The sequence below is a fragment of the Pediculus humanus genome, genomic scaffold (assembly GCF_000006295.1).
Source record: "Pediculus humanus corporis 1103172107416 genomic scaffold, whole genome shotgun sequence".
NCBI classification, from domain to species: domain Eukaryota; kingdom Metazoa; phylum Arthropoda; class Insecta; order Psocodea; family Pediculidae; genus Pediculus; species Pediculus humanus.
Genome location: NW_002987040.1, coordinates 262314 through 286313, shown reverse-complemented (window position 1 = coordinate 286313; position 24000 = coordinate 262314). Strand labels below are relative to the sequence as shown.

At 28.1% G+C, this 24000-nt stretch overlaps 3 protein-coding genes across 3 annotated transcripts; 2 read left to right on the top strand and 1 right to left on the bottom strand.

Annotated features, from left to right (window-relative positions):
• Nucleotides 1-9984: 9984 nt before the first annotated feature.
• Nucleotides 9985-13289, top strand: Phum_PHUM067370 (uncharacterized protein; the record flags this gene model as incomplete). The annotated part of the gene is made up of 11 exons (XM_002423517.1): nucleotides 9985-10306; nucleotides 10393-10676; nucleotides 10752-10885; nucleotides 10963-11154; nucleotides 11291-11521; nucleotides 11598-11754; nucleotides 11822-12027; nucleotides 12108-12328; nucleotides 12437-12721; nucleotides 12806-12997; nucleotides 13096-13289. The coding sequence occupies 11 exons, from the start codon at nucleotides 9985-9987 to the stop codon at nucleotides 13287-13289; spliced, it is 2418 nt and encodes an 805-aa protein (XP_002423562.1).
• Nucleotides 13290-17291: 4002 nt separating this feature from the next.
• Phum_PHUM067360 (uncharacterized protein) lies at nucleotides 17292-18091 on the top strand (the record flags this gene model as incomplete). Its single annotated transcript, XM_002423516.1, has 3 exons — nucleotides 17292-17364; nucleotides 17469-17749; nucleotides 18014-18091. The coding sequence occupies 3 exons, from the start codon at nucleotides 17292-17294 to the stop codon at nucleotides 18089-18091; spliced, it is 432 nt and encodes a 143-aa protein (XP_002423561.1).
• A 2316-nt stretch (nucleotides 18092-20407) lies between these two features.
• On the bottom strand, nucleotides 20408-23391 carry Phum_PHUM067350 (uncharacterized protein; the record flags this gene model as incomplete). Its single annotated transcript, XM_002423515.1, has 6 exons — nucleotides 20408-20662; nucleotides 20752-20864; nucleotides 20936-21169; nucleotides 21250-21468; nucleotides 21735-21845; nucleotides 23106-23391. The coding sequence occupies 6 exons, from the start codon at nucleotides 23389-23391 to the stop codon at nucleotides 20408-20410; spliced, it is 1218 nt and encodes a 405-aa protein (XP_002423560.1).
• Between the last annotated feature and the right edge of the window lie 609 nt (nucleotides 23392-24000).

The following is a 24000-nucleotide window of genomic DNA, read 5'->3' as shown; positions in this document are numbered from 1 at the left end:
TAATGATAATAATAATTTTTTCTCTCTTTCCCATCGAGCGAAATCGTTTGTTTGACAACTAACCTACCATTAGAAATACTGACCGCCATTTTGAACGTGATTTGTCGTTTAAATCACTCGGACGATTTAAATAAAATTTTTCTCTTCTTTTCTTTTCTATTTTTTCATTCACACACGTGTTTAGCGGGTGCACTTACACGAGTATCACTACCCCTCCCTCCCGAAAATCGTTCACCTTTATCATTAAGGGCAGGGGGGAAAAAAAAAAAAAAAAAAGAGAAAAAGACGATACGTAAGAATAAATTTTCCGCACAACGTTTCACTACGTAAAGCCGTAAATTTTGAATCGCATCGATTGAATCGATTAACGAGATGAAAAAAAAATTTACTATACGTCAAACCAAGCAAGCAAGCAAACAAGTAAGCAAATAAGCAAACAAATAAAATAAAACAAAAAAAGTCCTCGACGTTTGTAAAAACAGCAGCAGACAAAAAAAAAAAAAAAAAAAAAAAAATTTTATTTCTGCCTACGACACAAAAGGTAATCTTTTCACTTACTTCTTCACATTTGAACAAATTTACAACACGCGCACACAAGAATTTATTATAAAACGGACATTTTTCCTTTTCTGCAAACTTACTTGCATTTCAACAAATCATTTCAACAACGTTTAGTAAGAAAAATAAAATAAAATTTTTTTGCCTCTCCCCCCTTTGCCTTGTTTCAATCATCATCATCATTATTATTTGTGATTTATTTTTATTGCAATTTTGAATTTGATTGTGTGAAATTTTTTTTCCTTTTTTTTTTTTATTAACAAATGTCGCAAATTTACCAACAAATTTTTTTTAAAAAATTAATTATTTACAATCGACACTTTCATCATCATCATCATCATCTTCTCTTACACTTACTCTTATGTAAAATTAATATTTGTCACGAATCGCGGCAACGATACCGATGACAACAATAAATTAATTAATAACAATAACAACAACAACAACAACAACAACAATATTATTATTATTATTAATCACTCGATATTTTTTCAATGCACGTGAATATGTCGCGAATTTTTTTTTTTTTTTTTATCACTACAAATATATTTGCACCTTACACATACACATCATTTCGTTTGTCGGTGGTTTCAACGTGAGTTACATATAAAAAAACAATAATGCGGAGAGATTTAAAATAAATAAATAATAATAATAATAATAATAAAAATAAATAAAAATTAAAATTAAAAAAAAATTAAAACAATCTTCCACACGATTCTTTTGCTAAGTTGGCGTTAAAGCACACATAATAATACACATGCGGATACGAAGTCGCTACGTGGCATTGGTTAGACCTTACCCGTTGTTTCGAATCAGTGAATGCAAACGGTCTCTCTTTCTCTCTCTCGCTCGCGTCACTTCTCCGTTAAAACGTACGAGAAAAAGAGAGAGAGAAAGAGAGAGAGTAAAACTACGTGCGAGAAAGATGGGAAAACGAGTAAAAGAGAGAAAGAGAGGAACGGCTGTTTAACAACAACAATAACGGTGATCCATTTAAATAGAGCTCGAAATTTATCGTTTTCACTTAAACTAAAAAAAAAAAAAATTTTTTTTTTTTTTTAATATAAAAATATTAATAATTTCTTTTTTTTTTTGCCGGAAAAAAATTTAAATTGTTTTGGCATCAATTTTTTTTCTTATTATTATTATTATTATTAGGGGTTTCACGCCGCGTTTGACATCTAACATGGCGACACCGGCGACTTGCACATCATACACGTTGTACATTCGCCGGCTTGTGTGTGTTTGGCTTGTGACACGACAAACACGGACACATACGCACACAATCATTCCAAAAGTTATTTAAACAAGTGCACGTGTGAAATTCGAGAGTGATCTCACACAACCAGCAGAAGACGACGAATTGAATTAACACGTGAAAAAAAATTTTAATAACATAAACCAAAAATTCACGAACCATTCTTTCATTTTTCCAACATAATCTTTCACACACTTTCGAATTTTTAAAAAAAAGTTTTGCTCTACGCAAATTATTTATTTTATTTACGACAGCAAAAATTGCGCACGCATAATAATCGTATACGTAAAGCAAAGGAAACGGAAAACAAAAAAAAAAAAAAAAAAAAAAAAACTTCAACACAATGCCAGCAGCAGCCAAACGATTTGAAAACCATAAATCTTTGCATTCTCCCCCCCCCCGTTTTCTCTTTAAATTTTTTTTCAAAGGATTATTAATTTTTTGCAAATTTTTTACATTTTCCACAATCGCAAATCAAAATTTTCCGGGTAAAATGCCGCTAAGGCAAAGAAAATTTTTAAAAAATCGCTTCATAAGAACATTACATCCGTTAGAAACATTCACTCTTTCGACCACGACGTGTGCATTTAGAAAGGAATGTGAAGTTAAGTGTTTGGTGATGGTGATGGCGGTGGTGGTAGTGGTAGTGGTGGTGTCGAAAGTAGTACCCATACGTAATGATACATAAAGTTCGAAAACTCTCATCGGACGGACACACACACACGCACACGCATGCAAGCACGTTGCAAACAAGTATAAAGCAAAAATTATATATTATATATAGAAATCAGGTACGAAGAGGAGGACATAGAGAGAGAGAGAGAGAGAGAGAGAGAGAGAGAGAGAGAGAGAGAAACAACCGGTGCGATTTCAATAAATACAATATGACGTACATAGAAAATATCGGACCCTTTTTTTTTTTCTCTCCTTTCCTTCGAAATAATCAAACACGTTTTTGGCACAAAAACCGAAACGTTCATTTCGTGTTTTAAAACCTCGTCAATAATGATGATGATAATGATAATTTTTCATCGTAACACACAAAAAAATTTAAGGAAAAAAACAAAAAAAAAAAAAAAAAAAAAAAAAAACTATTCAACTTGAAAAATGCATCCGCATAGACTCACTCACTCACTCACTCGACCTTCTTTCGCATTCGAATTTTTTTTTTTTTATTTCATTGACCAAAATCGAGTTTTTTTTTTTCACAAGACTCTTTGGTGTCTCATCTTGACCTTTCCTTAGGTATCAATATAAACAATCGACAAAAAAAAAAAAAGAAAATATTTATTATATTATTTTCCTTTCGGGCGATGGAAATCATAAATTTTCACAATATCGTGAAGATTTCATAAAAGAAGAAGAAAAAGAAAAGAATAGAATAGAATAGAAAAAAACTCATTCAGAAATTCAGATCGCGATAAAAAAACAAAACAAGAAATTTTATTTAATAGTTTTAAATAGTTTCGTATACGAATTAAATTTTTTTTTTTTTTTTTTTTTTTACTACCAGGTACGTTGGCAACTTCCATTTTCTTTCTTTCTTTCTTGGGAGTATACAAGTCACTTTCAATAAATTTAACGGATTCTATAACACACACGAATAACAAACGAAAGAATTTAAAGAATGTCTCTCGGAATCTCTCATTTGACATGAATATAAAACTATATCACGGTGGCAAAAACTCATCAACAATCATCATATCGTCGTATATACAATTTCTTTCTTTCTTTTTCTACCGTCTCCCTCCCTCCTTGTTACTCATCTTCTTCTCCTTCTTTTTTTTTCCTGGCAAATTTCATTGTCAACGACATGTTTGATTTATTTTAGGCACACCTCAAATTTGAAAAAAAAGTTACGCCGAAAGGATTTTCTTTCCAAATACGGTTCAATGGTCAAATAATTATTATTATTATTATCATTAAAATTCTTCTCCATTTCTACTACAACTTTTCTTTTGCCATTTATTCACCGGAACCTATCTCATTCGTTTGATTTCGATCAGGAAAGAGAAAGAGGGAAAAGGAGGGGGAAGAGAAAGATCGAAGAGGAAAAAAAAAAAAAAAGAAATTAGCCAAGCCTGCTCCGCCATTAAACCTTGACTTTTTGTCTTTTACTCTGATAAAAAAAAAAAAAAGAAAAGAAAATTTATCGTTTTAATCGCAGTATGACAATGTCACACGTGGAACCCCGTAATAAAAATAAAAACAAAAAAATTCAAACATGAAAAAACAATCGGAGGGGGGAAGGGGGGAAACAAAAAAAAATTTTCCTCTACCCGGATTCGCACGTTTTCGCATATTTTTGCACGATAATGGCAAAAACTCGAATTAAACGTTAGAAAGAGAGAAAGAGAGAGAAAAGAAAGAAAGAAAGAAAAAAATAAAATCGTGAAATGCCCTCACAATTTATTTATACGTTGAAGCATTATTGTTCTCACAAGCAGGTAGGCAGGCAGGTAGGTAGGTAGGTATGGATTGCAAAATTATTCATTACGTCGCACGCAATACTATCAACAAACCAAGAGAACAGGTACTGCAGAAATACTTCGTGTCATCGTCCGTATAAACATTTTTATTACTTTTGACGACACCCCTCCCCTCCCCCCTTCTTCCTTGACTTCTGGACGTTTGTTTTTAAATTTTATTTTCTACCATTTGCAATTGACCGACCGCAAAATTTCAACATTTATTCCATAATCGGGAATTTTTTCTCTCTCTCTCTCTCTCTCTCTTAGTATGTCATGTCTTTATTAAGGACGTCATTATTATCAATGCCAAGTTTACAAACGTTTTAACCCAACTTTTAAAAAAAATTTTTTTATTTTTTTTATTATAACATTCATTGATAATTGTAATTTTTATTTTTTTATATCGTCTGCTAGGATATATAGGTGACGAGCTATTCTTGCCTTCCTTTATAAATATATATCTAAAAACAAATGTCAAATGCGTGTGGATTTGTATAAAATTTTTACAATTAGCACAAATCATTTTCCGCAAAGCAGACAAAAAAGGATGGGTGTGGAGAGAGAGAGAGAGAGAGAGAGAGAGAGAGAGAAAAAATTTTAAACATATTACCGTTGGTTATTAGTCACGACTAATTGAATTAAATTTTATAAAATAAAAAAAAAAAAAAAATACAAAAACCACCCTCATTTCAATCGACTTTCATCACGATCAAAAAAAAATACATTATTGAACATGAAGATGAAAAAAAGAAACCTTTTGTTATCTTTCAGAGAGCAAAACGATGATATTCATAATAATAATAATAATAAAATCCCGTTTCCTAACAATCCGTCAACATTATCCGGAGCAATTGGTTTTGAATGACTAACTACTACCACGTTAAATCATATCAATTTTAATATGAGTTCACACTTACTTTGATTCCATTTCACTCTTTCACCCCCCCCTCTTTCCTATACTCCCCCCGCCTAAATTATTTCACACGGCTGTTGTAAATAGAGTTAAACACTCGTCTACCTCAAAACCTGAAATAAGGTATTTAAAAGAAGAAGAAAAGAAAGAAAGAAAGAAAGAAAGAAAGAAAGATACCACACGAACGGGGTTGATGATATAACTGTCAAAAGAGAGAGAGAAAAAGAGAAAAAAACAAAAATACCGAGAATAAAAGAGAAATGAAATCCATAAGAAAAACTAGTCATGTGATCTCTAGGTCGTCTGCTGGGTCACTGAACTCGGGCCTTCTTTTTTTTTTTTTTTTTTTGCTCAGCGGAAGACAGTTATAACACCAGATCATTGCCCTACAAAAAAAAACCCATCTTCTTCATTCGAATTTAAAATATGATAAATATATATTTATTATTATACGGTGTCCACAAAAACTTTCCTCTCATCTTTCCCCCGCCCCCGTGAACTTTAACCTAATAATAATAATAATAATAATTTACCTATTTTTGTTTATTAAAAAAAATAAAAAATAAAAAAAATTACTCTCAAATACAACCGTCGACGTAAAATTTTTTTATTCTTTCAATTAATTTCCAACGTTATTTTTATTTTTCCCTTCTCTTGAATGAACCGAATGAGCGAGCGAGTGAGTGAATGAATGAATGAATGAAACTCGTGGGAATCAATTATACAAATTTCACTTTGAAAAAAAAAGTGCACAAGAGTAAAAGTACAAAAAAATATAAAAAAAAATAAGATAAAAAAAAGTTAAAAAAAAAAAAAAAAAACATTAATTGATGAAAATTAATATATTAAGGTTTTTCAAGCACCCACATCGTCGACTAATTCTCGTATCACAAAAATGACACACAATTGACCCCCACATTATTCAAGTCGAGCAATGATGATGACTTACATTTATTTTTCCTCTCCTCTCCTCTCCTCTCCTTTTTTTTTTTTTTTTTTTTCCATGAGATTTTTCAAAAGTTTTAAATTGATCGCACGCACGCACGCACGCACACGCACACGCACGCACTCGAAAAAAAAAAAAAAAAAAATTCCACGCTGGAAAAATGACCGCAAAATAAATAAATAAATAAATTCATTACGCACAACGTCATACGATTAATCCTCCTACTCCACACGTATTATTATTATTAGGTATTACATATTTTCCCCTCCCCACCCCCCGCTCTCTATCGAATCATCACGTTCAAATTAGTCATTAAACACGATGAACACAATAAATAAATAAATACATAAATAAGACTTGATCACAATTATGAATGCCCTGGAGTTAATAATAACGTACGAAATAAACGAAAAATTATGTTTTATTATGTATTTATGATGAATTCATATTCGATATCAATAGAAACAGTTATTTAATATAATCTGACTAAAGATAATTAGAGATTAGATAAAATGTAATTACACGTAATTTATATTCTTAAATAAAAACAAAAAAAAAATAGAGAAAGAAAGACAGAGACAGAGAAAGAGAGAGAGAGAGAGAAAGAAAGAGAGAGAACATTCGATTGCACAATTGATTTTTTTTTTTTACTATGTACACTACTTAACGAGAAATACTACTTATGCATACATAAATGAATTTACAATTGAAATTGAAAAAAAAAAAAAAAAAAAAAATTGACGTAATTATTATTATTATTATTATTATTTCTCTTCCGGTTCCAGACTAATAAAAATTTCCATGCGCGTAAACTTCCTGAATTTTTTCATTAAATCATTATTTGACCAATTATTCATCGTCAAAATAAATAAATAAATATATATATATACATAAGTAATAAATTCTTATTTTCGATCCCATTTTTTTTTTTTTTTTTTTTTTTTGGGTGTCTGTGTGTGTCATTTTAAAAAAAACCGTAGAAAATTTAAGAATATTTTTCCATAGAGCCGACACAAAACTAATAAAAATATTTAAAAAATTTTTTTTTTTTTTTTTTTTTTTTAAATATAAAAATGATATTGGAAAATAATTTCAATCATTTATTATTAAAACTCACCATATCAATTGACGACATTTCTTTTTTTCAAAATAGAGAGAAAGAGAAATTGTCAACCAACCAACTAACTATCACCCTCCATTGTTAATAGAACCGTATCATTTTCAATGAAGTTATTTAAATATTTGTAATATTTTCTCAAATGAAAATATGTCATTTTTATCACAATGCTACATGGCCAATCACAAATGATCAAGTAAGCGTTTTTATAAAATTTTTACACCTTATCAAAATTATTAGCTTTGTGAAAATAATTACTCGACTGTAATAATACCTAGTTTTGGGTTAAAAACGACAACGTTTCGCTATAACGTGTAACAGGTACCATATTGACAACGCTTTCAACTTTTTTTCCCCCCCCCTGAGAAATTTTTCAATAATTAATAATAATTTAAAAAAAAAATGATAATAAAAAATCACACATCATCATATACACAAATTATACAATCTAGGTAACACAGAGTAGATAGTACGAGTAAAACTGCAATTTAAAATATATATATATATATACCAAAACAACAACATGTAATAATCATTTTCGATAAAAACCTGCAAGACCTGCAAAATTAAATTGAATTTAATTTTTATAATTGAAAACATTTATAAATCACACTCACATCACCATTATGATGTAAGTCGAATGATATTTGTGTGCAGGAAAACATATCGAGTGAAATAATACTTGTAAACTCATAATTAGCACATTCTCTTTTAAATTTGCTGTGAATCATAATTGCGAAGCAAAATAAAAAATAAAATAACCAAACCATGTATATTTACTTTCATTTAAAAAACCTATTCTTTTTCAACCTATCAAATTATGAATTATAAAACTGCTTTATTCGATTGATTTTAATTAAACAAATCGAAAGTTCACATTCATAATTGCTAACATCTTTTGAAAAAAATTATTCGTAATGCTCATGCCCTACGATTACTTTTTAACAGCCCAATAACGAATAAGATAAAACATTTTTGTCCATTAATTGAATGTACATTTTCATGTATCAAAGTCATGCCTTGCTCGAAAAATATATCATTAAATTTTTATCTTTTGCCCAGTTTGATTTTGTAACAAACAATTATCATTTATTCTCAAGTTATTAAAAATTCTTGAAAATGAAACGAATAATGTAAATCATTTTGAAACTCGACATTCATGTCGAGTCACATTAAACTTTTTACCTACATACACAACATTTTCCAAAGAAAAGAAATAAATCTTTTTTAAAATAATTGTAAAACCTGACCAATTATTCAATTATCAAGGAAATTAATAAGAAAAAATGAAAAACTATTTTAATTCCCACATGAAAATTTTCAAGCAATTAAAATTAAAGTTTGTAAGAGTCACAAAAAAAGCAGTTTTTTAAAAAAACACATTTACACATAATAAAACGTTAAATAGTTGATCTAAAAAAAATTTGCTTGAAATTAAATATAGAATTGCATAAATTTGCATCATAAAATGAATTGCTTTAATTTTGACAGTTGTAACGTTTAAATTTCGGCAAATTAATTATACATAGTTTCATTAAAATGTGTCATGCGACTTTTAACAAATTAATTTAATTAATGGTCTCTATTAAATATCATAACAGAAAAGAAATCTATAAAAATTTTTAAATATCTTTCACAACCAAATGAATCAAGGTCCATCCTGCAGCCTAAATGCATGATGCGTTAACAAAGCCATGTTAGTTAAAAAATTAACTTACTTGGGTATTGTCTTGAATTATCCGGATTTCCAGGATACGCAGAATAATTCCTAGTTGGGTATCCCTGGGTTTGCCCGCCCTGGTGCTTTCCTTTTTGCATGCTTACGAGAGCGATAATGATTAACTTTTAGGCCTCATGAGACCCTTCAAAAATTTGTTATCATTATTCATTTACACAGTAAAAACATGCACTCTAACTTACAAAGTTTATTTATTTAGAATATACAATGTTTCTTCAGCATTTTTTTTCATTTTTTAAACATTACATCTTTCGATATAATGTGGATGTTTATAGATAAAATCTGTAAAAAAAAACGCCTATTTTTAAGGCAACGCCGCCATGTATTTTTTGGCTCGTTCGAAATATATCCGATAGGTTATCAAATTCCTCGTGGCTTACAACCTGTTCTGCAGCACACCAGAGCAAAGCACTATGTCATTGTACTATTTCACGTGTTTTCTTTTAAACTAATTTTTTAAAACAATTTTCAGAAATACAGTTAACACTATATTGCAAAACTATTTATTATATTGGATTATACCACTTCGCGAAAATGCACGCCATTTTTGTAAACAACGAATATGAGCGCACTCAGGAAGCGCTCTAAAATATCACTGCCTCCTGTATTTTAAAAAACGTTTACATTTAATCATAATATAATTATGCACTTAAATATTTATTATAAAACACATATACTATTATTATTATAAAGCAAATTCTTCTATTTTTCATGTCTGTAAAAAGTCTCTTGAAGAAATGACAGAGTACATTGTAATTTTCAGACGTCTATTTCAGTAAGATGTTAATCATTTATACTTATAATAATTCTATTTACTATAAATTCGTTAAAGTAAATGCACTTTATCTTGTACTGTATCCTATAAATTAAATCAATTTAATTATAGTTAACGAATAAGATTTTATTTATGCATTTAATAATAAATTTATTAAATCTTAATAGTTTTCGTTTATTGTCTGCAGATATAATAGCTAGCAGTAATGACAGATCCAAACTTGTCAAAAAATGTCAGCGAACTTGCTGGAGTTGGTAGCTCAGGTTTTAGTAATCAACAACCTGATGAAAGCCAACAACAGCAACCTCCTGACCAAGTCAATCAGAAGCAAAGCAATTTGCTTAGGATTCAACAAAGAAAACAACAAGTATATAATTGGCCCAATCATAAAAAATTATTGAAATTAGCTGTATACTCTGCTTGTCAGGCTGAAGAATGCCTGTGTACAGGTTGGAAAACTACTCCAGCTCCTACTCAAACTTTAGCCAGCAATGATACACCTTGTAGGAATTGCACCCATATTTTGGGTAATGAAATCTTAATTGCAACTTAAAGTTGAAATGTTGCAGTTTGTTCAACATTGATATTATAATTCAAAGTATTATATGTTTAGAACAACACATATCTCATCTTCGAATGGTTCCTGATCCAGAAATTAATAGGCTCCTCGGAATGGTTGTCGATGTTGAAAACATTTACATGTCGATGCAAAAAGAAGAGGATCCTGATACAAAAAGAGTTTATTTTTATTTATTTAAATTACTTAGGAAATGTATAGTCACAATGACAAAACCAACCATAGAGGGTCCTCTTGGCCAGCCACCATTTGAACGACCAAGTATAGCCAAAGCCGTCACAAATTTTGTTTTGCACAAATTTGGTCACTTGGCCCAAAGGGTTTGTTTCAAACTTAACAACAATTTAAGCACTAAAATGATCTTTTAAAAAACTAATTTTTGTACTTTCTTTAAGGAATGGCAAACAATGTATGAGTTAGCTAAAATGTTTCTTCACTGTTTAAATAATTGGAATTACGAAAGTCCCAGCATTAGAAGGAATGTCGCAGCTCCTGAAGCAACTTCTGCATATAAAATTAATTACACTAGGTATATTTTTAATTATTGAGAACTTAACCTTAATTAAAAATCTTATTTGATGCATAAATTTTAATTTTTGTTTTCAGATGGCTAGTTTTTTGCCATGTTCCTGCTTTTTGTGATTCCTTGCCTCATTTCGATACCACAGTAGTATTTGGCAGAAAATTATTAAGAGCTGTTTATAAATCTGTTTGTCGTCAGTTAATTGATAAATGTCATGCTGAAAGAGACAGAATGCAAACAGAAAATAGAATTCTCATCCTTACTCATTTTCCTAAGTAAGTTTTTCTGTCAATTTTTAAAAAAGTTGTTTCGTAGTCTAGACTTGATTTATCGTTGTACCAAAAGTTTTAAATGAGTATTTGTTTTGAGATGCAATTAAGATGCATGAATATTTCGTAAATTATGTTTAAGGTTTTTATCATTATTGGAAGAAGAAATTTATGCTCCCAATTCCCCTATATGGGATCCTGAGTTTAGGCAAGTTCCACCTGCACACATACAAGCTGTATTTGATGCGAAAGCTGCAGCAGCAGCAGCAGGACGAAAAGTAGGAGAGTTTGAAAAACTAACTGCTCCTCCTAATGAAAAAGATAATTTTACTACTTTTAACGTAACCCCTGGAGTCGGTAGAAAAGGAACATCGTAAGTTCAAAGATTTGTTTTCGCAAATAAATTTAATTTCGAATAATTATTATATTTTAAAATTCTTCATCGACAGTCAAAAATCTGATGGTGAAAAAAGATCAGGAGAATCGACATCTGGCCGACCAGAAAAGAAACGAAAACAAGAAGAATATGTTGATGACGTTTCGGAAAATACCATTGCCGAAATTTTGGCTACCATAGAAGATGGTAAAGGAAACGCTGGCCCCCAGGTAAAATTAAAAATATATATAAAGGATGATAAACAGTTAGATTAATTATTGTTAAAAATCATTCCAGGCTGTTTTTCCGGAAAATGCACCGAGAGACGAAGCGGCCAAACAAGAAGAAGCTCGAGGAATAATACAATTTCAAGTTGTTGGAAATTCATTGACACAATCCGTTTCGAAACAAACAATGCTTTGGCTTATCGGTCTTCAAAATGTTTTTTCTCATCAGTTACCACGAATGCCGAAGGAATATATCACAAGATTGGTATTCGACCCGTAAGTAATGAAGTCCCCCCCCTCCCTCCCTCCCTCTCCATAGCATTTTTTAAAAATATCAAATTTTTATCCCATTTAAGAAAACACAAAACTTTGGCTCTTATCAAAGGAGGGAGAGCAATCGGAGGAATATGTTTCAGAACTTTTGCTTCTCAGGGTTTTGTCGAAATAGTATTTTGTGCCGTTACGTCGAACGAACAGGTCAAAGGTTACGGAACTCATTTAATGAATCATTTAAAAGATTATTTTATAAATCACAACATTTTGCATTTTCTTACATTTGCAGACGAATTTGCCATCGGTAGGTGGAGAATTTCTTCGTTGTCAAATTTTAAACGTAATATCGGTTTTTTTTTTTTTTTTAATGAAAACTTTGTTTGTAAATTTTTTTTTTGTTTTCTTCGGGCAGGTTATTTTAAAAAGCAGGGTTTTTCCAAAGACATTAAATTAAATAGAAACATATATCAAGGTTATATAAAATATTACGAAAGAGCAACCCTCATGCACTGCCAGTTGAATCCGACCATTGTTTACACGGAGTTTACTGCGATAATAAGAAAACAGAAGGAAATCGTTAAAAAAATTATCGAACAAAGAAATCAGGAGGTTCAAAAGGTTCATCAAGGTTTGACTTGTTTTAAAGAAGGAGTGCGTGGCATTCCAATCGAAGCCATACCGGGAATCAGAGAAACCGGTACGTGAAATCTCATTGATCTTATTAAACATCTCATTCATTTATTTCATTCATGTTTTTTTTTCTTTTTTTGTTTTGGAAAAGGATGGAAACCTGCTGCCAGGACAACGAGAATCAGTAGAGTTACTTCAGAACCAAACGATCCGGATACTCTTTGCAGTGCACTTACCGGAGTGTACAACGCAGTCAAAAATCAAAGTCACGCATGGCCATTTTTAAAACCCGTCGATAAAAATGAAGTACCCGATTATTATCATCACATAAAATATCCCATGGGTGAATTAAGTTTTTTTTTTTTACGAATTTACATTGAATATTTGATTTACACCGAAAGAAAATTTTATTATTATTATTATAAATCGTTGATATTTCAGATTTGAAAACGATGGGAGAAAGATTGAGGAGCGGGTATTATCATTCGAGAAGATTATTCATTGCCGACATGACGAGAGTTTTTACAAATTGCAGATTGTATAATTCACCAGATACTGAGTATTATAGGTGTGCAAATAATTTAGAAAAATATTTTCAAACGAAAATGAAAGAAATAGGACTCTGGGACAAATAAGATTTTATTTATTTATTTTCAAATTGTTAAAAGAAAAACATTAAATACCCCATTACGATATTTTATCGATTAATATTTATAATCCAAGTGTTTTTTTGCGGTTATTGAAAAGTTTTAATTTCAAAAAAATTTGTAATTCGGTTAAATCGAATCTGTGTCAAAAAAAAAAAAAAAAAAAAAAAACGTCAGAAGTTATATATTTTGTAGTAAATTTTAATTTTGCTTTGCGGAATGAAAACAAAAGAAAAATGGAATTAAATGAAGAACAAAAGAGTTAATAATAATAATAAGTTATTTTAATACACCGTGAAAAAGTAATTTTTAATGTCGATGCAATAAATTATGCAACGCTTAACATTGCATACAATGAATGTTGTTGTTTTACTACACTACAAAACGTTTATTAAAGTTGTAATAATAATGATAATGAATTACAAAAACCGCTTTGGTTTTTACATAATAAATTGATCAATAAGAAAAATCGATATTGCTCCCAATAAATTCGATTAAAGCATTTTATTATTTATAGATTTGAAAAAAATAAAATAAAATAAAAACACAGTAAACAATATTTTTTTAAATTACAACTTTTCCAAAAAAAAAAAAAAAATGAAATAGTAATACTTATTTATTAAAAGGTAAAAATTAAATTAACGGTTTATTTGATATTTTGTCAGTTTGGAAATGTGTGCCTTTATACGTAATAATTTGCTGCGGGTAAAATTTTGCTGCGAAACTATTTTCTGCGCGCGCCATTTTGTAATACATGTTCGAAGACGAGTTAGAACCGTTATGAAATTAATCGTTGTGATGAAAGAAAAAAGAGTGTATAGTTAACAGTAGTTTTTTAAAAGATGAAAAAATATAATAAAATATGTGAGTTTTATTTCTAATTTAAAGTATTCGTTCTGAACGTTTGCAAAATAAATAAAATAAAAAAAAGAGGTAAGTGCAAAAAACCACAATCGAGATCATTTGATGTTGGCACGCTAATGTAATTATGTATTAAAATAATTATGCAAAGCCAACCGGGGATTTGGTTTCGGTTTTTTTAATAACCAGGATAAATTTTTAATCTGACCTTGTATTTAAATCAAATCTCCTGATTAATAATAGGAAAATAATGTTTCATGAATTGGAAACAGACAAAAACAAAAATTTTTTTTTTTTATTCAAATGCTTTATTAAGTACTTTATGACAAAAGCCACTCAAACATTCACATCCATACAAAAAATTTTATTTATTATTGATTGGGGCAAGTAAAAGTAATAAAAATTAAGTTAAAGAATAAGTATTTAAATTCTATTTGTTAAATATCATCTTATTATACATTAAGACATTGAGTTTGTTTGTTTCTGTACAACTAAAACCTTTCCATCATTGTTTTCTTTTTATGTAAAAGAATATTTAAATAAGATTTTTGAAACTTTCAACAATTCCCAACATCTTAAAGTAATTTCTAATAATTAAGAGAAAAAAAATTGTTTTGTTTTAACAAAATTATGTGTCATTGTACAGTTAATAATATTAATGTAAATTTTTTTCAATGTTATATCACCTGTCCAAGACCTATGATAATAATCAATTGTCCTTCTGTATTATTATTATTATTATTCTAACAATATAATGTATAATTGAAATTATTGGCAATTATTAGGACAATAATATTCATACAAAACAACCAACAACAGACACAATAAAACATGTCATAAAAAACATAATAATTATGTTAACTAGGTTAGCCTTGCAATTATGAATTTAATAAAAAAATTTTTTTTCTTTTACTTTCTTAAAGGGAAATTTTTTTTTTTTTTATTATTCATTTTACACAATCAATAATAAAACAAAAGATTTATTATTATTATTATTATTAAACCATAGAATCTGTGGTGTAATTTTTTTTTTTTTAAACTTTTACTGGTAATAATTTTATTTTTATTTATTTGTTCTTAAATTTCTAACGGTTTTCCCAACGCCATTTTGCTAATCATTTGTCATTAAGTTTGGATTTTGCTTTTTGTTTTTTTGCAAATAGAAAATATTTATTTATTTATTTATTAGTATCATAACTCAACATTATTTTGTTTTATGTATTTGTTTGACAAATTTAAAACATAAATTTTTATTTGTTTGAATTTGCACATCAGCAAAAAGCAATTAATGTCCTTTCATTGTTCTGCCACTGACTCATGTTATCGACTGAGAGTTATTAACACATAAATATTTATTTATTTTTGTTTGACTTGTAGAAAAGGAACGAAAGGTTTAATTATCGTTTTACTTTCTAACAACCATTCATGTGATAATAAAAAAATGCTGAGAAAAACAATTTGACGTACTCATAATCAAAATGGGTGGTTGGTTTGACGTGTGTTTAAACAAAACAAATTATTATGATGTTAAAAAGAGGAGGGGAGGGAGAGGAGGGGGAGGATTAATTTTATGTGATTTTATTTTATTTTTTAAAATAACAACAAAAAAGATGAAAATAAAACTATTTATTTATTTCATTAATTCTAACTAATTTTGTTTTAAATGTTTAGCTTTTGTATAAAATTAGTTAAAAAGTTTACCGCAAGAGGGTGTTATTAAACCATCCTCCATAATGAACTCAAACTACTAAAAATTTTTTTTTCAGGTATTCAAGGTAAAGTACTTCCTACATTTTGCTAGTTTGTTAAATTACATTCAGAGTTGAAAGTGTTTGTTTGTTTGTTTGTTTGTTTGTTAAACAGTTAAGTGAATTTAATAAAAAAAAAAAAAAGAAAGAAACATTTATTAAATTTTTCAACAAAGTTAATATTTCATCATTTAAAAATGATATCATCAATGGCGAGTAAGTAAATTTTTTTTTCTGGAGAATTTTTTTTTTTTGTTTTTTTTTTTTTTTTCACGGTCGAAATTATTCAAAATGGTCGTAAAAATATTTAATTGTATGAAACGTCATTAAATTTTTATAATTCCATAAAATTTTCCAGATTTTTAAATTTATTTTTCATGGAACGAATCATTTTTGACAGAAGGATGAGGAGGAGAAGTAAAAATTGTACAGTTATTTAAATTGTAATTAGTTAAATTGTCAAGTTATTTAAATTAATCGAATTAATCGATATAAATCGATCGATATATCGATTCCTCACAATTTTGAAATTATGTAAAAATTGCGAAATAATTTTTTTAGCGGTCATTCGTACATTTAAAGTGGGCGATCGTTATAAGCAGAAACCATAAAAAAATAAAATTTTAGGCGATTATGTGTAAAGTTGTCATTACCATTACTGGATAAATCAACCGTGAATGTTTTCTTATTAATATATATATGTTCCCTTGGGAATTTTTTGTTTAAACAAAAAAAAAAATTATTATTTTAACTTAAGACCCACGAAAAATTCATTGGGAGGGGAGGAAAAAAAATTGTTAATATTAATGACGTAATCAATCAAATTAAATAATAATTATTAAATGGTGGGATTTAAATAAGGAATTATAATAATAATAATAATAATAATAATTATTATTATTATTATTATTATTATTATTATTGTGTGATTTGGAAAATTTCAATCTAATGCGGTGTAACCGCAATAATTTGTTTGAGTAATAATTATTATTATTATTATTACATTTGTATATTCCGTTACTTGATATTTTTTCTCATTCCTTAGTTAAAAAAAAAAAAAAAAAAAAAAAAAAAAAAGAAATCAATTATGGAAACCTGGAATTTCAAGGTATACGTAATATACACAATCACCACCACTATTACCACCGACACCACCACCACCACCATACCTTGTTTAAGGCTTTTAACCTTTTAAAATAAAAGGTCGTAAACTACTGTTTATAAACATTGTGATAAACATTTTGTTGTTGTTAAAAAACAACTTTCTCTCCAATTTTTTTTTTTTTTTTGACTATTTCCCTAAATAAATGTCGATCGTTGTCAATTAAAATAATAATAATAATAATAATTTTGTTTGTAGCAAAATAGAAATTTTTTTTTAATGACGACAACAACAAGGTTGCGACATTTTTCATTATATAAAACGAATTTAATTAAATTAATCGAAAGAAAAAGTTTTTTCATCATTATTTGATCATCATCATCATCAACAACACCACCAACGTTTAATATTTATATAATAATAATAATAATGATGATGATGTTTTTTTTCGTGCAGGAAGAATTTTGCAACTTTTACTACTCGTTTTCGTGGTTGCCGTTTTCGTAGAATCCAAAGACATGCTTAGAAAATCCATAGTTTTCGATAAGAAGACACCGGATGTTTTTTACTGTCCACAGAAAAAACCAAAAGGCATCGATAAAATGATAGTCAAAGCGAAACCGTTGAAAAAATTATGCGAATTCGAAGGGCAACCATTGCCACCGGATTATAAAAGCGATTGTTATAACGACGTAGACGAAACGGAATATGCATGCAAAGAAAAACATAGAATAATGGTACGAAATAATAATGATATTAACATACAAACTAATAAAATAATTAATAATAATAATAATAAAAAAGGATGAGGAGGAAAATGATAATGATAATCACGTGGAAAATTTTCGATTTGATCATTCGTCGTGGAAAGAGAGTGTCGAGTTTTGCAATATTAATTTCACTTTTTTTTTTTACGCTTTTATTTATTTATTTATTTTAATAATAATAATAATAAAAATAATAATAATAATAATAATGATAACTAATCGATTGATTTACAGAAAAGAATGAAAAAATTGGAACGGGATGATATCGAGAAGACGGAAACAGACAGAGCATCTAGATCACGAAGAATTTAATAAGAGAAAGAGAGATAGAGATAGAGAGAGAGAGAGAGAGAGAGAAAATTTTTTTTTTTTAAACAAAGTTTTATGCCGACATGGTTTAATTAGAAGAAGAGGTTATTAATTATTAATAATTTTTTTTTATATTTTATTCTTTCTTTCTTTCTTTATTTATTTGTTTCTTTCCCATTTTTCATTGTTCTTTGTTTTTTCTTTCACACTTTCACAAAATGTTTACAAAAAGGGAGGGGAAGAGGAAGGGGGAAGAATTTTTCCAACACGTCATCTAATAAAGAATAAATCAAATGTTGACAATAACAAAAAAAAAAAACAAATACGATAACGATATTATTAATTATATAAATAATAATAACAAAAAAAAAACAATTGACAATTTTTTGCATGTAATACTTATAACAAAATAAACACACAGAGGAGTAACAAATAAAAATAATATGGTGTGAACCGTAGCAAATTTTTTTAATTTTTTTACAACCTTTTGTTAATAAAATAAACTCTCTTAATAAGACATTTATTTAAAAAAAAAAAAAAAAAAAAATTGTCGTCACACATTGTCACCATAAGAAATTGTTTTGTTTGTTTTAAAGTGAAAGTTAAATAATTATATAGAAACAATCGGGAAAAATAATTACAAAACAAATTATTAATTTTTTTTTCCCTTTAATTTATAAATCGTATTCGATTGTTGTTTGTTGTATGCGTTTGTTAATTTTAATTTCGATTACAACAATTTAAGTAGTCATAGTAAATCTGATTTAAATTTAAAACATTTTATAATATTTTGTAAAAAACAAACAAAGAGGAGGAAAACAAAACAAAACAAATACTTTACGTTGATGCTTTGTTGAGCATTTTCTTATAATAAAAAAACCTTTTTTTTTAATTTTTCTTTTTTTCTTCTGCTACAAAGACAAATATTCTTAAACCTTTTTTATCTTTTAAAAAAATTTCATATTGAAAAATAATACTTTAAGTATTAAATTGCATGATAAAAATAAAAAATGAAAAGTAATTAATTTTTTAAGCTTTATCTCTTTTAAGCTATTATTATTATTATCATCTATTGTTTATTTAAATGTTTGTAAATTGACATTTAATTTTTAATTTTTCAGATGAGAATGAATCCACCTGGAATTGAATTACTTAGAGAAAATAAAACAAGATTTATTAAACACAGGAGCAAACCTAAAATAGTTAAATATTTATAAATAAATTAATTTAATAACAAAAACAAACACACATAAATCAACAATTTGGACAACCATTTTACATATCCAGGTGTATAATAATTAATTTTTATTATTATTATTTTTTTATTTTATTTAACGGTCGGGAAATAAGTTTTTCACATATATTCGAACATTATAGATAAACAAAATTTGCTTTTCCTTTTTAACATTAAACAATAACAATGATGATAATTAAATGATGATAATTTTTTTTTAAAATAAATAAATAATTTAATTAATTAACTTTATAAAAACGTTTTAATTTTTTTTCTCTTTTTAAAATGTGTTTAAATTTATTATTATTATTACGTTTCCGTTAAAAAATATTCGATAAATAAAACGAAATTTTTGTTTTTTTGAAATTAATACACGAAAATTCAAAATTGTTTTGTAATTGTAACGTACATTACGTTTGAACATCAAACGTTGCATGTTTTACGATTCCGGTCGTGAACGAAAGCAAAATTGGCGCGATTTGCTTCCGTTCATTGTTTTTTTGTTCCATTCTTTCTAGAACACGTTTAAGAATTTCGTTATTTTTCATTGTGTTTTATCCGTGCGTGTGTGTTTATAAAATTTTTTTTTTAAGGAAAAAAAGAGTGGAAAAAATAAAAAGTAAACCATTTTTATGAACAATTATTATTATTATAATTATAATTATTAATTTTAATAACGAAGAAATAATAATTATTATTAATATTAATCTTTTTTAAAAATATTCATTTATATTTATCTTTTTTTTTCTTTTTGTAATCTAAGAAAATAATTAATTTTAAAATTTTTTTTTTTCTTTAATACTGATTTATATATATATATTTTATTTATTTATTTATATAAATTCATGTAGATAAAAACAAATAAAGTCCCGTTTTTTTTTTTTTTTTTTAAAACGGGATTCGTTTAGCCTTTGGTCGTAGCTTTACATATCACATCATTTGTGTTAAAATTTTAGCACTTTATTATTATTATTATTAAGTGAATTGGTTTTTATGTATAACCATTTGTTCGTATATGAACAAAAAACATATAGTCGTGCGTGTGTAATAATAATAATAATAATAAAATAATGGTGAATAGACGACTATCGATAATTTTTATAACTGACATTTGATTCGGTGTCATGAAGAGAAGGAGGAGGAAGAGGAGCCATTATGTTGGATGATGTTTTATGGCTGTCGTTTAAATCATCTTCGGATTCTGTAAGAGCAGCCAATTGTGCTGTTTGTTCGCTTGGTAAATGACTCAAATGTGTGGAATCACTTTGCAATGTGTTCATGTCTCCCTGATCGCATAAATTTGACGTGAGGGCTTTTCTTTGTATTGCTTGAACGAAACTCTGCAACACACAAATCAAGGTCAATTGTACAGGTAATAAAAAAATTATGTAATTGTTTTTAATAATGATAATAATACCTGACTAATGACATCTCCGTGAGCCGTTCGAACTTGATAAAAATATCTATATTTTTTTTGTCTCATTTCAGCTCTTTGTTCTCTCGTTCTCACCCTTTGAACCGGTGTATTTTTGGAAGGCATCACTGGATAAAATAATAGTAATAATAATATTGATGATGTCATCGTAAAATCATAGCAAAAACAAGTGACTTACTTTCTTCGTGGTGTATACCAATTCCAGTTACAGTGAATTGTGTTATGAGACCGACGATTACCATAAAAGGCCAAATTGAAAGAAGCAACCAGCTAAACCAGCAGGGTTGAAAATATTCTCTTAACGCTAATCTACTCCATATCCATTGTAACATTTGTAATTTTTCAACGAAATAATCTAAGGATACCGAAATAATGGCTCCTCCGTAAACGCTCGTACCAACTATCGTCAAACCTAGAAAGAAAAAATGTACCGTTAATCGCCGTTCATCGTTTTAAAAATTGAAATATTGTAAAAAGTTAACTGTAGCAAACCTTTTTGCCAATATAAATTTAATATGGCAAAAAGTAGGCCACCCGATAATAATATTCCAGTAGTCATCCAAACGCTTGTTATTTGACTACATTGTTCGGCAACAACAACGGCAACCACGGCACCGAATAAACCCGTGTGAAAACCGGTCATGAAAAGACCAACGTATTGTACTAACATTGTTATTAATCCGAATAATATTCCAGCCGAAATGGCTACTCCTGGAAGCAAAGTAAAACAAGGTAAAAATAAATAAAAGTCTTTGAAATAATTTTTTCCCACGATGAATTTATTTCAAATTTTTATTTAAATATATTACAGAACGTAGGCTTTGTTCGATACGACAAAAAGAATGCTTTATTAAAAAAAAAAAAAAAAAAAAATTTCTACAAAGGGTGAAAGGAAATTTTAAAAGGAAAGAAAATTACTAACCGTCTCTAACATGTCGCAAAGGTAAAAAAAAAATTAATTTTTTTTTATAACTCACCTGCATTTCCGTAGCTAGGCAACAATTTTTCTTGTAAGCATATCAAATAAACTATTATGGACCCGAATATAAATCCCGTAAGAAACATGATGGCTTTGAAACATCTGTAACCTTAAAAAAATTAAAAACATTTTTTTTTAAAATTTCGCATACGCATTACGTATTTACGCATTACGCATTTACGCATACGCGTGTACGCATACGCGTATAAATTTTTTTAAATTCGAAAGGTTTTCCAGAAAATTTATCCATTAGTTTTATGTTTGTGCAGTACTTGTACGTTCTCTCTCTCTCTCGCTCTCCGTTCGTTAAAAAACGTTTTTCAATCATATGATGAAAGAAAAGAAAAGAATAAAACTCGTGAAATAATAATAATAATAATAATAATAATAATAATAGTAATAATTGTAATGAACGCGGTGAATAACCTCACGTTGTGATTGGTTATCACAATTGTTTGCCATGCTATATATATATATATATAGCGTAAATAATTGTAATACGAGAATTTTTTTTTTATCTCTCTCTCTCTCCCCCCCTCTCTTTCTCTATCTGATATAGATTTCGTATTATCGAAAAGTTAACGAACCTTTTTTTTTTTTAAGGAAGGTTCCCTTCCGGTTTTTCCTTTTTTAATATCTCGAAGTCAATTTTTTTAAAGAATATCGACGACGAAACACGATTTTAATCAAACCGGAAATAAATAAATTAAATCGTTTCAACCTTGAAAATTTATTATTATTATTTTTTAACGTGATGGCATAACCTTTTTTTTTTAAAATTATTTCCTGTCGAATTTAAACGTTTAGCCCCCCGTTCTTCTCCCTCCTCCAAAGACCAAACACACGACTCGAAAATCTTATTGAAAATAATTGAAAGTTTTCCACATATGAATATTTATTATTATTATTATTATTATTATTTACTTTCGCTATTCTATATTCATCGTAGCATTACTAAACAAAACAAAAACAAACGTTGAAATTTTTTTTTCTCTCTCTCTCTCTCTCTCTCTCTATTTTAAATTCACTAAACCGTGTCATATATATTATTTACAATTATTATTATTATTGTCATCAAAGTTAGTTTTTTAGTTTTAGTTTGTCTCTGTTTTAGTTAACCTTCCGTATAAAACAATGAATTTAGGTAGTAGTATAGAACAATAATTCCGCCATTTTTAATTATTACCTCCTCACATCAATTCAATTCATATATATATAGTTTTAATTAATGGCGTCTCTCTCTCTCTCTCTCTTTTTTACACAGATCGTGTATAAATTATCATTTACGAAATTAAGAATTTTTTTTTTTCTTTTTTTTTCTAAAATGTCGTTCGGTAAGAAAATGAAAATGTATGATGACGTCACTCACCGAAAAAACTATAAATGATTCCAAAAATTAAATACATTGAGCAGATGGTCGCCATTACAACATCATATTGATAATCGATATGATGACATCGAAATTGTTCATCTCCTCCCGTTCTTGTCGGTATTGTATCGACTTCGTGATAAGTCGTCTGATTGTTTTGATTATTATTAATATTATTATTATTATTTACATTAATTATACTTATGTTGAGTATTTTTGTTGGCACGAGCGGACCTATTTGTATGACGTCCGCATCTGGCAGTGATGACGGAGATGTCTGTGACATATTTACTGTAACAAAAAAAATAATTAAATTATCGTAGTGTATGTACCACGTGACGTTAATGACGTTTTTAAAAAAAATAATTATTTGACCGGAAGTCATAGAATAAGTAAAAAAAAAAAAAAAATTACAATCGTAAATAATTTTTTACTATCTCTATGACCTTTATCTCGAATTTATTTTTATTGAATTTATTAAAGAACGATGATGATGATGATGATGATTAAAACCATAGTAATCTGTTGCGGAATTAACGACAGCAAAAACAAATTTCTTTCTTTTTTTTTTTTTTTTGTTTTATTTTTCCCCAGGTGGTAGAGGGTCGGTGGTGAGTTTTAATGAAATTTTTTTTCTGTGTTTGTGTGTGAGTGACGTCATTATTGAAGAAAATGGGAAATTTTTTTTTTATTTTATTTGTACTCCCGGAGTCAATGAACTCAAAAGAAAAAAAAATTATATATGGAGAAAGGCAAAAAGTAAAAATTTATTTCATTTCGATTTTATTATTATTATTATTATTTAAATTCTTTTCTCCTGCCACTTTGATTTGGCATTGTGACAACGTTCGAAAAAAAAAAAAAAAACATTTTTCTTTTCTCGTTTCGTCTTTCA